Consider the following 17,120-nt stretch of genomic DNA (forward strand, 5'->3'; position numbering starts at 1 on the left):
CTGAACACATTTTGCAGCAGACCCATCAAACATCCTGATTTTGAAGAGCTCAGAAAGGTCTTTAGTGTGAAACTGTGATAGTTGATCACACTAGTGGTCTCTAGTGGGCACATGTTCATCGCAGTGGAAAATTCAGAGCTGAGCTTGGTTGCTTCCTTTGTTTCTTTCTGCCTTTTTTTTCCTGTTGAATAAAGCCAGTAGTAAGAACTCAAAGAAAATCATAGTGATGTTGAAAGTTGTAGTTTTAGTGCCTGAGCCTAACCATAGTTCAGCTTAGGGCAGCAGAATTCGATGTGTGACACAGGTTTGAGAAGGATGGAGTGAGCCATGTGGGGAATCTTGCGCTGTTGTCTATTTCAGAGTATGTGATCCCTCTGCCAGATGCACCGAGGATGAGATAGGACTGCTCAGAAGTCCTAGTTCCTGAAAATTAAATCAGTCAGAAGTGGTATTCCCTTACTTGCAAGCAAGTGAAATGCAACAAACACATTTCATTGCAGAAGGGGAAAGGAGAATGAGAACAGCCACCAAAAAGACCCCAAAAGATAAATAACCTCCCAGAGAGGGAATACAGTGTCCCTTAAAATCCACCAGTGACCATTAGACAATGGCATGTGCTTTGCAAGTCTTAAATGCTTCTTTAATGATTTTTTTTTCTCTCCTCAGACTTCAGGCAAGGGGTTTTCCACAACTAGGCACTTCCTGTTTAGTTGCTGTAGAAAAAATTAATCTATTTTATAATGAAATTGGAGTTACAGATTGTATGAAAATCATCTGTAGCAGATCCATCACTTCACTAAGTCCTTCCCTCTGCTTTTGCAGAGATCTAGGTTACAAGAGCTTTTATCCTTCCTTGCTTCACTTTTATCCTCTCAGCTTTTCCCCTGGCTCCTCAGCTTCATTTCATTGTTTCCCACATGAGAAATAACTTGAATACAACCTTGACTCTGCCATGTGGGGCTTCTTCTCTTATGTGCTCTGTTCAGCCCTCATGTGTGATGCACCAAGTAAAGTGCCTTCACCCCATTTCACCCCCAATGCATTTCTGCATTTTGCTTTGTCCTCTCTGATGCAGTCTGCCATTCTATTGCCATGTCTCTCCTGTGTAACCTCCAAAGCCTGATTGGTCACCATGGAAATCCTTTGATAAACATTCAGGTTAAATGTATATAATTTGGGGTGCCTGATCCCCTGAGAATGCACTTCCAACCAAAGCAAGGTGAACATTTTTTGTTCTTGCATATTTCTTCTTTTTGGTTGTCAGTATTTCATATTTGCACTGATTCCTTTTACTGAGTTTTGGTGGGTGATGTGTTTTTCAAGGCAGGGGCCATCCTTTGTATCTTCGTGCTTAACAGACAGCTTTGGAAAAGAGGAGAGTGTGAATACATCCAAAGGAAAGGTAGTCAACTTTTCAAAAATCTTTCTGGTGTCATGTGCAAAATGACTGCAGTCTCTGAGGGACACTCAGACCTCTGTCCGCCTGTGTCATTTAAGAAAAATGTAACTTCCAGCCATCACTGGGAACTTTACAGCAGCAAATTCAGATACATTTCTTTCCTCAGGTCTTTCTTTCATTTTGAGTTAAATTTAGAGTCCCAGCTTTTCTTGTACACAGCACAGACATCATCATGTTTGCAGGCATCATCTGAAAATGCAGGATAGTGGGCTCCACAGGAGATCCATCATTGTTGTCACAGAAACCAAATAACCTGCAGCAGAAAAAACGCTACGGTGCTGGTCTGTGCCCAGTGCACACTGCTGGAGTCCTGCCAGTTAAATTTCAGCCCAGTCTGAAGTGGGTGACTGTTTCCTTGTCTCCCTGTGTCCCACAGGCAGGCAAAGGGATCCTGCGGACCGTCATTGCCAACAATGAAGCGGTGGCAGACATGATTCCTGTCGACGTTGCCATCAACCTGACTCTGGCAGCTGGGTGGTACACAGCTGTGCACAGGTGGGAGGACATCCCTCTTCGTAGCATTCCTCTTTGGCCACACAGCTGGAATATTTGCTTCCTGCACCAGCACTTTAAAGGGAATGAGGAGCTGATTAAAAACCAGTGCAAGAGGCTGGCTGATGGATTTTCTGGTTGGTGTTTTCTCCCTGTGGGTGGGCAAGGACTGAAAGTGTAGATGCAATAAAGGCAGGGTTTAGAGTTAGGAAATCTCTACAGCTGCAGGTGAGACCTGTTTCTTGCCTCTCAGAAGTCACTCTTCTGAAGGCCAAGAGCTTTGCAGCAGTGGTTTTTTGGGCCTCCTTTTGATTGAGTTGCTTTTCAAGTGTCTTTCGGAGTTTTCTTGGTAAAAAAACCCTGCGAGTTTTCATTGGGAAACACTGCACAATATAAATATATTATGGGCTTATATATTACATGATCTAAAAAATTTCCCTTCTTTGCATTGCTGAGAAGAGTATGTAGAAGTGATATTAAATATTTAAGGTCTTTTCCTGTGAACCTCTGGGCTGGCCTTTAATCATTAGGTAGGAGTACAAAGAATAAACTACATGAACTATTCTGGAAGTTTATGCAACTCTGAGAAATCAAACCCAGGCAAATAAGTGTTTTACTTTTGAAAGACAGAGTAAGCCCTCTGAGCTGAGGGTAGAGCTACATCCAGTAAGCTAAATAAACAGCCTAAAAGGACCTTGAAGAGCAGCTCACCAGCTTTCCCCTCAAAACATTATTAAGAAATCCACCAAATTAAAACTGTGCAGTTTTCAAGTATGCAGTAAGACGAATGCTGTATTGATGACATCATTTGACACCCTTGTCAAGGCAGGCTTAGGTTAAGAAAACTTCTCCATTAATTCTTGACTTATGCTGAAGGAAAAAATAAAACCAGTGTGATCCATGTTTAGTTCCAATACAACAAATGCAAAATTTATTTGGTTTAAAACCAGGAATTTTCTTGAAATTGATTGATTTTGTAATCCTTTCCCTAAGAAATGGAGTTTTTCTTCACATCACAAAATAATACTTCTTTCTGTTTTTCAGGCCAAAAAACTTGTTGGTGTACAACTGTACAACAGGGGGAATTAACCCTTTCTTCTGGGGAGAAATGGGTAAGGTCTCATTTAAATGGAGAACATCTATTAGTGTTCCTTACACTTTGAAGAGTTAATTTCCTCAGTTTAGGTGACATTCATTGTCTGCCATTCATACTGCATTTTTGGACCAAGCTGCAGTAGGTGAAGGTCCTGTGAGGCAAAGGGTACTTCCAAACCAAACCATTCTAGGATTTTGTGACATTATGGAAGTGAAGTGGTCTTTCTTGCCCATCAGAAAATTCTGAACAGAAATAACAGGTGTGCACTTGAGGAGGAAGACATTGAGATGACACATGGGCTTCAAGAAAAGTTTGTATTTTGATCATGAGTTTTGTGGAAAAAAAAAATCAAATTATTTTCATGGCTGATTTTTCTTCAAGTGAATGTACTTCCAAGGCAGGGGTGAAAGAAAGGGAGACAGATCCTGACACCCTTACTGAGAAAAACACATGCTGAAGCCAAGAAGCAGAATTTGTCTCAGCTGTGTACTGTGAAATACTGTGTACAGTTAGTACATTCATGGACAGATGTGCTGTGCCTGGTTTACTTTCTGTTACCCTGCATTCATATCTTCGTGCTTTAAATACAGGAGGCTGGCTACTCCATCTCTCAGCCTTTGCTTTGCTTTTCTCCTTCCATTATTTACATGGCAAATTAAGTCAGCAGAGAATGAGACAATTGCATTTACAGAATAAATGTCTTAACCATGATACTTGATCATGTGGCCTAACAGGGAAGAGAAGAGGTTCCAGCAACTGGCTTTTCAGTCACAAATCTTTTGTGGCTTTTTCACAGGAGTGAATGCAAAGCTCTTCGCAGGCTGCTGCTTCAGCAAAAGCCACCATAGCACCACTTTCTGAGGTTTGCCTTTCTTAACCCTTTTTCAGAAAACAGCAATGTATTAGTGCGTTATCATTGATTTTATTCTGTTCCTCTGCTTATAGCTGTGGATATAGCCATGAAATCACCTGGGTGCAGCAGCAGCTTAGCTGTGTGGTGGAACTGAACGCAAAGTTTTCTCCTTGGATGACACTATGAAAGCTCTTTCTACCACATGTTTCTAGCCACAGTTTTCCTGAGAGCAGCATACTGCAGAGAATTAGGATGGAGTATTAAAGTGCAAAATTTTGCCTTTAAAGATGTTGTATGGCTAAATAAATGAGTTTTGGAAAGATTTATTGCATCACAAAGTTAAAACTGCATCCAGTCTGAATCCTCAATTCAGTCTCCTACCAATTTCGTTTTAGGAAATAGACATAATTCTATTCAAGGAGTCAGAGTGTGTGACTGGTCATCAGAGTGGAGGGTTCTGAGTGTCTGGAAGCTGCTGAGGAACCAGGGAGGGGAATGGGAGTCACCTGGCATGGGACTGAGCATTTCAGTGCAAAGCAAAACGTGGGGTCTGCAGAGGGGAGGGCCTGGACTACCTGGTTAGGTCAGGTGTCACCAGGACCTGCTGTAGAAGTGACAGGTGGACACAAGGGAGTATGGATTTTTCAAGGGGAGAAAGATCAAACAGAGAAATTGAGGCTGGATTAGGCTGAGGAAACTGAGGGTTGGGAACAGAAGTGACTGAGATGGTGACTGACACTTTGAGTACGCTTTGAGTGATGAGCTTGGAGGGAGGGAGGGAGGAGAAAGAGATCTAGAAGAGAGTTTATGCTTAAACATTCATTGCAAAGCAGTTCATTTTGAAGCTACTCAGACAAAACCTCTTAGTGTTAAAAGGCACCTTAACTGATTTATTTATTTTCCAAATAATGCTATGTTCTTGGGTTTTTTTCTTTTCCCTTTTACTTTCTCATTGCTTTTTATGCTGTTACAAAGATGTGGTCAAATAACTAAATTTTTATCTGAAGAAGCATACTGGGCTTTGCTGCATTGTGAATCTGGTTAGTCTGACTTTGTGACGTACATTTAGAAGTTTCTCCTCAAAACTAAACCTTAAAACAGGCTGGAAAATTATGTTCAGCACAGCAAAAATTAAGTTCAGTTTATTCTTGATAGTCTACCAGGGTGAGACCTTTGTCTGATTCTCCTGCAGAAATTGCCTTTGAGCTGTAGGTTTGCTGCTGCATTTTTGTCTTCAGGTTGGAGGGGAAGGACCACCAACCTACTAAGTCGTTGCAGTAACTCCTAGAGGTGACAAAAAGGTGGTTTGGGGTTCTTAGAAGAAGTACAGCAAAAGTCACTGTGAAGTGCAGTAATGAGCTGACCACAGACACTGGAGAGTTCTGTCTGAATGTTATGACTGGAATCTGCTTATCTGAGGATGATCTGGATGTTTCTTGTGGCTTGCAAATTCTGATCTGATTTTCTATTTGTAACATAAGCTTAGAGACTAAACTATAATATGAGCACAGACTGATGTCGTTAACTTTCAAATCAGTTTTTTAGAAAGTGAAAAAAGCCCACATATTCTTCTTTCTTGAGCTTGCTGGTGCTCAGGAATAGGAGCACCATCTGTTTATCAGTCCCTGGGATGATAGTCTTACACTCAACTACTGCTGTTGTATTAAGCCTCTGCAATATGCAAATGTCCCAGATATGCACATCTAGATGCCACTTTGTGGCACTGTGCCATTGCCAGAGCTCAGAATCAGACCCAGCCTATTTTGTGCCTTAATGTACAAAGGGAAGGGAATATTCCCATGCTATCATTTGTTTTCAAGTTAAGAATGCAAGAGAGTTTGCTGCCTTAGAGCAGCAGAGGTCTGAAAACAGGCAGACATTTGGTGGTGTGGGTCAGATGTGGTTTGAAAGCATATAATGAAGTCTTTTTAAAGCTATCACCCTGTGTAAGGAACAGACTAACTTGGACATCAGCCCTTTGGAAAATCTGATTGAAAATTAGAAATGTAATTTTTATTTTATGCTAGCAGATCAAAGTTTGCTTTCAGTAATCTAAAGAAATGTCAGCACTTACCAATTTCTTTCACATTTGCTGCAGGTGAAAGCAGAGCTGTAGCTTCTTGAAGCTCTTAGGGCTGCCTGCTTTTCCTCCCTTATGTTTTGGTGCTTTGACAAGGAGGTTTTTGTCTGCCAGTCTGTCAGTGTCGGGCAGGATTAGGTTTCAAATGGGTAATAGATGGAGTCATCAATTTTCATGGCAGAAGGGACAACCTGGTACAAGCTCTGGTGAGACAGTTCAGAGAGCTGTGGGCTGGAGGTGAGAAGCACAATAACTTGGGCTGTGCTGCACCGTGGTTCCAGCCCAGCTGGAAGTGAGTGATTGCCAGTGAAAAATGCCTCTTCCCTTGCAGGGCAGTATGTCATGTCCACGTTCAAAAGGAACCCCCTGGAGCAGGCCTTCCGAACACCCAATGCTCACATGACCTCCAGCTACTTGATAAACCAGTACTGGATCACTGTCAGCCACAAGGCACCTGCCATCCTCTATGACCTGTACATGAGGCTCACAGGGAGAAAGCCCAGGTAAGGAATGGTGCTCTCAGTCACTCCTGTAGAGAGCAGAGCTCAAGCCAGTGATGAGAACTGGAGAACTGGAGCCCTTGAGCTTCTTCCCATTTCCTTCTCTTGAGGAAAATGAGGAAAATACATAGCTATGCACTGCCTAGGGCTTGCACCCTTCCCAGCACCTGGAGAACAGCACATCTCTTGAACTCAGTTTTGCACACTTCAGAGCTTCCCAAGGCAGAAGAGGACTGGTAGTCTTCTGTCTTCTCTATATCCAGATCTCTACCATTTCAGCTTTCCAATGGGATCACCTCTATCTGACATGAGCTTGCATAAGGACCTGAGACAGGCAAGGTTTAGAACATACCAGCTAATACTTTTTTTTTCCCCATAAATCAGATGCCTAAGTAGCTGGTTGCAGCAATGGCCTAAAATCTAGGAAGCAGTTATCTCTGAGTATGATTAAATTCTAATTGTATTTAGGAGGGCTGTTCACCATTACAGGTGGTATTTGAGCCCTGGCAGTGGTATGGCTTGGAGGAACAGCAATATGCATGTCCCATGTGGAAGGAATCCTCTTGTAAGTAACGTTACTCCAGACATTGTCCTCCTTTACTCCCTGCCACCACAGAGGAGGATTTATTGTGCAATGTGAGAACAGGATGACAGTGTTGTGTTGATCTCAGCTGCTCTTGTGCTCCTCTGCTAGTGAGAAAGCTGGCTTCAGCTGTTTGCAAGGAAATCTCTGGCATTGCTTTGATTTATCCCTGTGTGATAGATTTTAGCTAGCACTTTAAAATGATTACACCCTGACATTCTGCTTCAGAGGCAGATTGGTCTGTAAAAAGACTTCCAGTTATCCGGGAGGAAAGAAATACTGTAGAAATACAGGCAAACTGAAAATGAGGATGGAATTTTCAAGCTTTGTTGAAATGTGCAGCAGTAGGATCTTGGCACTGCCATTACAATTGACATTTCTTTTTATGAAACTGATTGGCATAATTAACCAGTGGACACTGCCTGCAATGCTGTAGTTAAATGTCAAACAGACCTCAGCCTGATCTTCTGAACTTTAAGATTTGCAGCCACAGCAAAGACAGCTCACCAATGAAATTGGGAGTTTTCCAAGTCTTTTTTTTTTTTTTTTTTTTTTTTTCTTAATATAATTCTCCTTTTCTTTTGACACATTCCTTCAGCTACCACATCCAGGTATTGCTGCAGTGTGGTAGAAAGCATTCATTGTTTCTTGTAGGTAGCAGCTCATTGTTTCTTCTTTTCCAGCTACCTGAATATCAGACCTTTATGGTCTAAGGGCAGTAAACCAATTCAAATAAATAACTAAATTCATTAAAATTTAATTTTTTTTTTAAAATAAAAGCCTTTTTAGGTGTAAGCTCATTTCATAAACTTCCAGATATCATAAACTATCCATAAACTACATAAACTTCCAGATATCATCTGGAATTATCATGCCGTAAATAGTTTCCTGTGAGTGCTGCACATCCATCCATGACTTAGGGCATAATGTGCTATACCCTTAGTAGTCTCTTAGGGCAATCCTGTCTCAGCTGAGCATCTGCTCATGCAAGGCTCTGTGTGGGAGCAAATAAAGAATCTTTATCATTGCTGGAAACAGTTTTCTAGAAGACAAAAAACATGTCTGAAGTGTGGCTACAGTGAGAACTAATACTTGATTTATTCCTATCAATTCCTCCCCAATGGAAGATGAGACTTCCTGCAAGGAATCTTTGCATGTTTCTACTCAGCTGATGTTTTTTAGAAGACCTTTCCTTCATACAAATTATTAGTCAGTGTTTTGAAAGTGATCACAACAATTGAGCTCAGGCTCTTGACATGAAGCACAGTTTTAACAAATATCTCTTCAGATCATAGAATCAGACTGGTTTAGGTTGAAAAGGACCTTAAACATCCAGTTCTACCCTTTCCATGGGCAGGGATACTTTGCACTGAGGTTGCTCAGAGTCCTGTCCAGCCTGCCCATGGATACTTCCAGGGATGGGGCAGCCACAGCTTCTCTGGGCACCCTGTGGCACACTCTTCTCAAAGGGAAGAATTTTTTCCATATACTAAAGAGTTGATTCTCTTATCCTTTCTTTTTTTCTGGCAGTTTCCATTAGTCCTAAGCACTTTTAAGATGTTGGGGAGTCAGTTTGAGGGGCAGCTTCAGATCTTTCCTATCTAACTGCATATTTCTTTTTTTTTTCCCCAAGTTCCCAAAATGTATTAAAATATTCACAAAGCTTTGCCCCATGGTGCTTGCCCTACACAAGAAGATTAATCTGAAATAATTGTAAAGCAGTTCAGATAAAGTACATTCAGTCAATGTGCACGTAATTATTCAGAATGAAGGTTCCTTTAATCTGATAGTCTGCTTTGCCTCTAAAATGAAAGCCACTTTAAAAAGGAGTGCCTGTCTAAGGTTTTAGTGCTCTTTCTAGCTGGTTTGGGTGAGCTGCACAGTTCTTCTCTGAGCTGATGGATTCATCGTGTCTTTCTGTACTGTGCTGAGTGCTTATCGCCATGGCAGTCGTGTCTGTATGGGGAGAGGCCAGCCTGGCACCATTCTCCTCCAGACTGCTGCCTTTTATTTGTCACAGGAACTGTGTTTCCCTCTGGGGCTGATCAGTATTTTGCATGAAAACAGCTCTGTTTTCCACAAAAATCAGCCTTTTAATGCTTTCTTTTGCCTTATCCAGTCTGAGAGGACATGGTGTCCTCTCAGAATTGACCAAGCCCTGTACATCACACTTCAAAACAACTGCCGGAGGCCCTTTTTACTCATGACTGGGACAACTAAAATAATCCTGCAGGGTAGGGGACAGCATTATTGTCATCTACTTCTATATTAAAATAATTAGTAAGAAAAGGCCAAGACACATGAGAGGACCTGAACCTACATTTCCCAAGTCCTTACGCAGTTATGCCTCTGAAACAAGATGACAACGACATGGAGCTGTTGGAGTGGGTCCAGAGGAGGGCCATACAGATTGTCAGAGGGCTGGAGCACCTCTCCTGTGAGGACATGTTGAGAGAGCCAGGACTGTTGAGGCTGGAGAAGGCACATGAGAAACCTGGTAACAGTTTTTCAGTACTTTAAGCAAACCAGTGGGAAAGAAGGTGAGGAACTCTTACTGTGGAGCATAATCATAGGATGGGGGCAATGGTTTCAAACAGAAAGAAGGTACATTTAGACTATATAGGAGGAAATCTTCCCTGTGAGGGTGGTGAGGCCCTGGCACAGGTTGCCCAGAGAAGCTGTGGCTGCCCCATCCCTGGCAGTGTCCAAGGCCAGGTTGGATGGGGCTTGGAGCAACCTGGGGTAGTGGAAGGTGGCCCTGCACATGGCAGAGGGTTGGAACAAGATGATCTTTAAGGTCTCTTTCAACTCAAACCACTCTATGATTCTTTGGTTCTGTCTGAAAACTGAAGTTGAGTTGACTTCTGAGCTCAGTGTCCATACTGCAGATGTGGTCACCAAATACTGGAGCTAATGCCAAAAATCAGAGCCTTGCTTCAGTACACAATTCAGGCTTAGGAGTAGAAGAGAATTCCTGTGGCAGAAAGAGAAGTATCCACCTTGGGAACAGAAGCACCGTACCTTTGTGGTACAGACTTCATGCTGGCTCAGATGGACTCTTCCCTACACAGTGGTTCATTAGGTAAATGCAGCTTCCAACCCTTGCTTAGGCCAGACCAGTGAGTTGGACATCAGTGGCAAACACATTTGCTGCCATGTTTGAGCCAACAGTAAAAGCTGGGTAGCTCTAGGCTCAAGAGCTCAGCTGGAACAGTTTGGACTTGTTGAGCAAGTTCTCAGCCTAGTGAGTAGCAGGGCAGTGTCAGGAGGAATTGCAATGTTTATTCACCTGGATTGGTGGAAACACTAACCAGCAGCTTCTACATAAGGTCAGACTTCCTGCTCACCTCTGGTACTCCCCCTTTGTTTCAGAATGATGAAGATCATCAATCGGCTGCACAAGTCTATGACACTCCTGCAGTATTTCTCCACCCAGTCCTGGAACTGGTCTTCAGATAATATGAATATGTTAATGAGTCACCTTAACACAGAGGACAAAAAGGTAAATATGTCCTGAATATGGGTTGCTAATCTCAGATTCTGTTCATCTGCAGCAATTAGTTTTGGTGTGTTGTTGAGTTTTTAAATGATATCTAGATGATTGGAATTTATTTCGGTTTGAAATATTTATTTCAGGAGCTTTCCATTTATTACTGGAGAATGTTTTCAGGTCCCTTACAACCCAACCTATTCTGTGAAAACTTCTTCCTCTCTACAAAGTCTTTCTTTGCTCTAAGAGACAGACAGCTGCCTGAGAGCTTACTAACAATTTGTCCAGTATGAGCACCTAAAATGAACTGGGGTAGTTGGCTCTGCAGCGAGATCTTGTTTATGCCAAACAGCAAAGTGACCCATTTCCTGGACTTCTGTTGATCTAGCTGCCAAAAGAGAATGCAGCACAGCTGAGAGTAACACTGATGCAGAGGCACCTGTTGACTCAATGTCCAGTTAATTTATTTACACATAATTATAGTGACACATTAAAACTGTGTGGAGGTTTTCATTTGAATCTGTTTGCCTGTGTGGAATGTCATTTTTCTTCCATGATTCTGTGTGTGTGTGTGTGTGTACAAAACATGTATTTATGGAAAAGTTGCCACCTGAAAGATAAACACCTCTATTTTCTACCAGCTAGCACTACACTTCTGCTTGCTTTTCCCAGATTCCCAGCTGGGTGGGACATTAATCAGTACCTGTGAAACACAGTCTGGCAGTGCTTGGTGGCTTTGACAATTTCAGAGACAGGACTTTCTCAGGAACAGAGATCAATGAGGAATTGATGCTTCAAGTGAACTGGTTTTGAACTCTGGTGTTTAGCTTTCACTCTTTGTCTTTAAATCCCAGTTATACAACTTCGATGTTCGCCAGCTGCACTGGTCAGAGTACATCGAGAGCTACTGCATAGGTGCTAAGAAGTACTTGCTAAATGAGGACATGGCTGGCATTCCAGCAGCAAAGCAGCATCTACGCAAGTAAGTCACACCCCGGGACAAAGATAAGAGCTCCTGACTACCTTTGGGGAAAATAAGTCTAGCTATGATGCAAAATTATTATTATTATTGATTAAAATGGAGATAAATAACTTACTACTTATCACAGTGGCTTTGTCAGTATTTACAAACATAGAATAAGAGAATAGTTTGCCACAGCTAGGAATCCTAAACAAGTTCATCATTCATGGATCGTTTTTAGGAGATTTATATGGACCTCAGGAATGGACTACTGACTGCCTCAGACCATGGGCTGTGGTGCAGTGATAAAATTTACCTTAAAATAAAAGGGCTCTTATAAAAACAAAAGTCTTGAGGTCTTTAGGTGTTTTTTTTCCTTTGGTCAAGCACTGGGAAATTGAGAATTAGAACTGCAGAAACTTTGGCTTGACCAGAAAGAAGACAGGATCACTAGATCTGTAAATTCAGTAATAGCATTGAAACTGATGCTGTAAACTAACCCACTCCCCCCAAAAAATAAAAAATCCCAGTGCTGCAGTATTGCAACAGTGAAGACCATTTATGATCATTACGTAATTTCACAATTCTAGAGACGGGGTTTCACCCAGATAAGAAAACTTTGCTTATCAGCTCCTATGAAGATTCTTTAGCCTACCCCAAATCCTGCAAAGTAAGAGATAGCCAATATATGAAACGGATGCAGAAGGTATTTGACACAGACTGTCCTAAAGAAAAACCTCTCCATGTGACTGCTCTGATTTGAAATGAGATTACAGAACAAGAGAGAATTCCACTACAGCCATTCTACCTACACCATGAACTATTCACTGTGCTCCAGCTTCAGCATAGTCCTTGGAAAGACCAAGGACTCCAGCACAGCATCTCCAATAAAACAGGAATGGCAAAAAGCCCAAGGCCCACTTGTAAATAGGATCTATTCCTGAATTACCTATAGAAAATGCAGGGGGCTGGTGAGCTTCTTGTTGTTGTGTGTTTCTTGATAAGATGCCTCTTTCCCAGGCTGAGGAACATTCGATACGCGTTCAACACCACCCTCCTTGTGATCATCTGGCGCATCTTCATTGCAAGGTCACAGATGGCTCGAAACATCTGGTACTTTGTGGTGAGCCTCTGCTACAAGTTCCTGTCCTACTTCAGGGCATCCAGCACCCTCAGGCACTGAAGCCATCCATCAGCAACCAGCCTCTTCCAGAAGGACCTCCATCTCCTCTAATCAGAAACTGTGGGCATCGGGGTCTGAAAGTAGCAGAAAAATCCACTCCCTCGAACAGCAGCTGGCATTTATTGTGCACTGTTACATGCTCACCTTTTTAATTTTAACTAATGCTTTAATACATGGTGGTCTTTCTTCCATAGGACCAGGCCAATTTTTAAAGCCATAACTGAAGCTTTAGGAACAGGTCAAGCTGGGACCCCTCATCTAGAATCTGATGTGCAAGAGTAAGGATTAACCAAAGTCATTGTCTTCCCATGTACTACTCCCTAGGCTATCTTAATTCTTCTTCCTCAAAAGAGTCAAATGCAAAGCATGACCTTGGAAGACAAGGATGCCACCAGAGAAGACCCAGCCAAGGAAGTTAACCTGTAAGAGGTCTTCCTAAAGCAGCTGTTCCTTCATTCTCATTCAGTGAAATAATATCTTACTGAAAAAAAAAAAAAAAAATTTGCACCTTCTCACTTCTTCTAAACTTTAGGAAGGGGAAAGATCAGTCATATGAGGCCAGTGAACACAGGGAGCAATTTTCAGATCTTGTCTTTTATTGCTGCTGAGGACTGATGCTTTCAAGCCATACCTGAAGACACACATAGAATTCATGCACCTGTGTTAACTCATAAGCTGCTTTCTTACAGAAAGGTCTTCTTTTCTCCCTGTGGTTAAGGTATTAAAAAATTCCTGGTCTTGCATCTATCACATTTGCTTGGAACATTTTTGGGGTCTTGAAAAATGCTATATTAACCCTGAGAATGAAGAGAAGACTTCATAAAAATCAGAAGAAGAATACAGAAACCCATCATTATTTTTGAAGTACAGGTCTTTTTTTCCTCTGCAGGAAATCTCTCTCTCTGCAGCTCAAAACCAGCCTCATACTGGGCTTTCATTACAGCTAAATAACTTTACAGCTGATCATATCCACTGGCAAAGAAATTGTAAAGACACACATGGAGGAAACATCATTGGGCCTATTCTGCTGCCACTCCTGGCAGGAGGCATTAAAAGTCTGAAACTTGGTTTTTTTTGAGAATAGTTTAAATGTTGGATTTAATGATCTTGAAGGTCTTTTCTGACCTAAGCAGCTCTTTGATTCTTTGACTTCTCTATAAGAACAGTCATGCAACTGTGAAGGTAATGTACTTTGTCCTGCAGTTTACAATTTTCAGAATTTGATTTTTTCAGAGTTTTAGAATTAAATTGTAATTTAGAAAGGACACCAAGGACTTCCCAATGCTCATGGCTGTTGGAGATCCTTATTTCTTGTAGTGAATTGTAAATTCCTGTGGGGGCAGAGAGAGAGAGCCTTCTTCAAAGTAGCTGGTGGAACAACAGCAATAAAGTTACTGTGTTGTCAGATTTTTTCAGAGTAAAATCTTACACCAAAATATTTTTTATTCAGGTAACACTGAATAAGCATTTTTAAGATGATCAGTCCTCAGTGCAGCACCCAGTTTATCTAGTCTTGTGTCATGCCAGCTGTCTGAAAAAGTAATGCTATATAAAAACCACAACAAAGTGACACAGGTGCTCTTTTGTGAGCTGAGAATAGCAGAATATTTATAAACCTGGCATTCCTCAAAAATTATACTTGGTCTTGGTAGTGAAGGTAAGAGCAAACTTCGAGTGTATTTATATCTGAGCACTTCAAGCTGGTTCAGAAACCCTTCTAAAGGTTGAAGGACTTAATCTTTCCCCCTATGCCCCAGAGGTCTTGTTCCAAGCAATTGCCAAAGGATGCCTGCAGCAGAACCTGACCAGAAATGTGGTGTCCGGGATGGCAGGACTCTAGCATTGTCTGCCACTGACCTGTGTGTTTGTCACACACTGCTTTTGATCTGTGCTTAAATAGTCAAGCCAGTTTACAAAGATGCAAATTTCTGAAGCTCTTGCCTTGGAAATATGCATCCTGAAACAAGTGAAACTGGTGGTTGGGTCTGAGTTTTCCAGCTTCAGGACATGCTGTGCAAGGTGTCACTACCTGGGAAACCTGGACCTGTGTGTTCAGGGGATGGGGACCAATGTTTGCTGTCCAGTGCTGCCAGAGCAATGCTTTGGTGAAGGTTGTGGCACTGTACTTTGCTACCTTGGTGGTGGTGAGGCAGGTTGCTGCAGGGATTCCTCCAGGAAGACTGAATTCCTTCAGTTACATAATTGGATCATCAGGCAGCTCGCAGTCCTCATAGGAAAGGCTAAAAAACAAAGCAAACCAAAACTATAGATCACTTTGAAACAAACTTCCACTCAAACATTAGGAATTAATTTCAACACTTGTCCTGAAAGTCTTTTTAAGTGCCTGCCTTATGGACAAAGAGAAACAACAGTAAAAAGGGGATTGTAAGACTTGGGCTGTGCACGTAACAAACGAAAGAATGAAAAAAGGCAAAGGTGCAAAGGTGCAGAGCTGCTACACCAACATTAGTCAGCTCTCCTGAGAGTAAAGTGTCCCATCTTTTTTTCCCCTTCCCTACTGAGGCCAGGAATTCCTCTCAATATACCTGTTGTCATTCACACTTGTGTGCACAGACTGTATTGTTCCACAAGTCAGAGGTGCATTTTTTATTCCCCGAGCATATCCAGACCTGGTTTTCTGGAGACACAAAAAGGTGCTGCACTCGGAACAGTGGTGGTTCTGTGGTGACATTTTAAGGTTCTTCAGCATTTTGCTGAAGGAAACAGCTGCAGAAAAGCTACTCAGCCCCAAAAAAACAGCAGGAGTTGTTTGGGTTGGAAAAACAGCTGTTGCAGATGGTGTCTGCTCTTCTGAAGACCTTTCACAGCCCACACAGCATCACCAGCAGCTGGATCCAGAGCTCTGGCTTTGCCTGGGGTGGATCAAGCTGTTAGCTTGTCTTAACACAGACGTAACATGCAGGGGAACTTGAATCTTTAATCCATTTTCTTGTGGCTTGAGATGTTTCCAGCTGATTGTCTGAAGCAAGGACATCAGTGCAGGGGCTGATGTGTGGCAGTGGCCCTTGAGTGCCAGCTGTGACTGTCATAATGGGGAGCTGAGCATTGTTCTTGTTCTCACCGCAAGCAGTGGCTGATGTTTGATGGTTTACTTTGTGCTCCTCAGTGAATTTGTTTATGATCTGAAGAAACCCAAGCCCTGGGGAAAATCTGAAAGAAAACACTGAATGTCATTTCACCATCAGCAACAGGCAGAAGCTTGCAATTAAAATGTACAATTTTTTAATTAAACAGTGATAACAAAGCAAACCAAACCAACCACAACAAATCCCTACAATTAATCTAATGTTTTAACTGCCTTTTGAATGACAACCAAAGCTGTTAATCTTCAGTATGTACGTTACTAAAAAAATAAAATTTCTTACTCCTCCACCCTCCTCTGTTCCTTGCTAAGAAACATTTCTTCCAAGTAGGGAGGGAGGGGTAACAGACCCACTGATAAATCACAGGTTCTTGGCCCATTACCCACCTTCTGCAGAAATGTGTTCTTCTACATTTTATAAGGAAACATGAGTACATCTGCCTGTGTGTACAGCTGCATCTTTCAGCACCAGACAACAGACATGGTAAAAGCAGTGGAGGTCATCCTGAAGTGCCAGGCTGTGCTTGTTTGGCATGCCCTGTTCCACTTCAGTTCACGACAAAGCGATTAAAACATACCCTCATCTCCAGTGTAAAGGGAACCTAATCTGTAGTTGTTAATCGAGTCATTTTCATCAAAAAGCAACTGGGAAAAGAGGGAGGGGGGCATCCTTTTGTTTGTAAATAAGCTACAGCTTCATGGTTGAAAGCATGCTGTTGCTCTTCCAGCATTGACGTTCTACTACTGAAAGCAAGGATGAACTTTCAGTACAATTTTAGTACAATTGGACCCCTTATTCTAGCACAGAGAAAATATCATTCCCCAGAAGGTAAGTGGTGAACACCCCATTACATGGTGCTAAATATTGGTATGAAGGTGGTACAGATTTACCTGAAGAGAATTAAAATCAAAAAATAAAGTGTATTTGGGGAATAATTAAAGATGTACTTATCCCACTTTTCTCTATTGCTTAAAAGCCAACTATGAATTTTTTTTTTTCAGATGAACATGAAGCCACTTACAAAAGGTTCCTTGTCCTTACATGATCTTGGCAGACCCCAATTTATAGTAAAGTATGTACTCTCCCACTGTCCAGTTTCTACAGTTCTATCTGCTATTTCTATCCTCTTGTTAGCTATGAGACAACTTCCTGTTATAAATCTTAATTACAGAGTTTCTAATGTTAAGGTGTAACCTTTTGAGCTCTCAAATCAGATAAAATTATCAAACCACAAATTACATGAACCTCAGCCATAAAATTGTTAATATGATGTTTATGTTATTTGAAACATTTAATAAAACAAAATATTTTAAAGCTAT

General features: G+C 41.7%; 1 protein-coding gene and 1 long non-coding RNA gene across 7 annotated transcripts in view; both read left to right on the forward strand.

The window, feature by feature from the left end:
• The window catches only part of LOC111923362 (fatty acyl-CoA reductase 1-like), a 121,495-nt gene extending 104,376 nt beyond the window's left edge, over positions 1-17,119 (forward strand). For all 6 annotated transcript variants that reach the window (XM_086885124.1, XM_086885121.1, XM_086885126.1 and 3 more), the window contains 6 exons: positions 1,836-1,954; positions 2,996-3,063; positions 6,312-6,483; positions 10,436-10,565; positions 11,408-11,535; positions 12,535-17,119. In XM_086885124.1, coding sequence (XP_086741250.1) covers positions 1,836-1,954; positions 2,996-3,063; positions 6,312-6,483; positions 10,436-10,565; positions 11,408-11,535; positions 12,535-12,697 — 780 coding nt within the window. In that variant the 3' untranslated portion in view covers positions 12,698-17,119. The remainder of the gene's footprint in view (positions 1-1,835; positions 1,955-2,995; positions 3,064-6,311; positions 6,484-10,435; positions 10,566-11,407; positions 11,536-12,534) is intronic.
• On the forward strand, positions 3,844-4,245 carry LOC147653688 (uncharacterized). The gene is made up of 2 exons (XR_015285715.1): positions 3,844-3,909; positions 3,993-4,245. It is a non-coding gene; the product is annotated as an uncharacterized LOC147653688 (long non-coding RNA).
• Position 17,120: the final 1 nt, after the last annotated feature.

The sequence above is a fragment of the Cyanistes caeruleus genome, chromosome 4 (genome assembly GCF_971803275.1).
Source record: "Cyanistes caeruleus chromosome 4, bCyaCae1.hap1.1, whole genome shotgun sequence".
Classification (NCBI taxonomy): Eukaryota; Metazoa; Chordata; class Aves; order Passeriformes; family Paridae; genus Cyanistes; species Cyanistes caeruleus.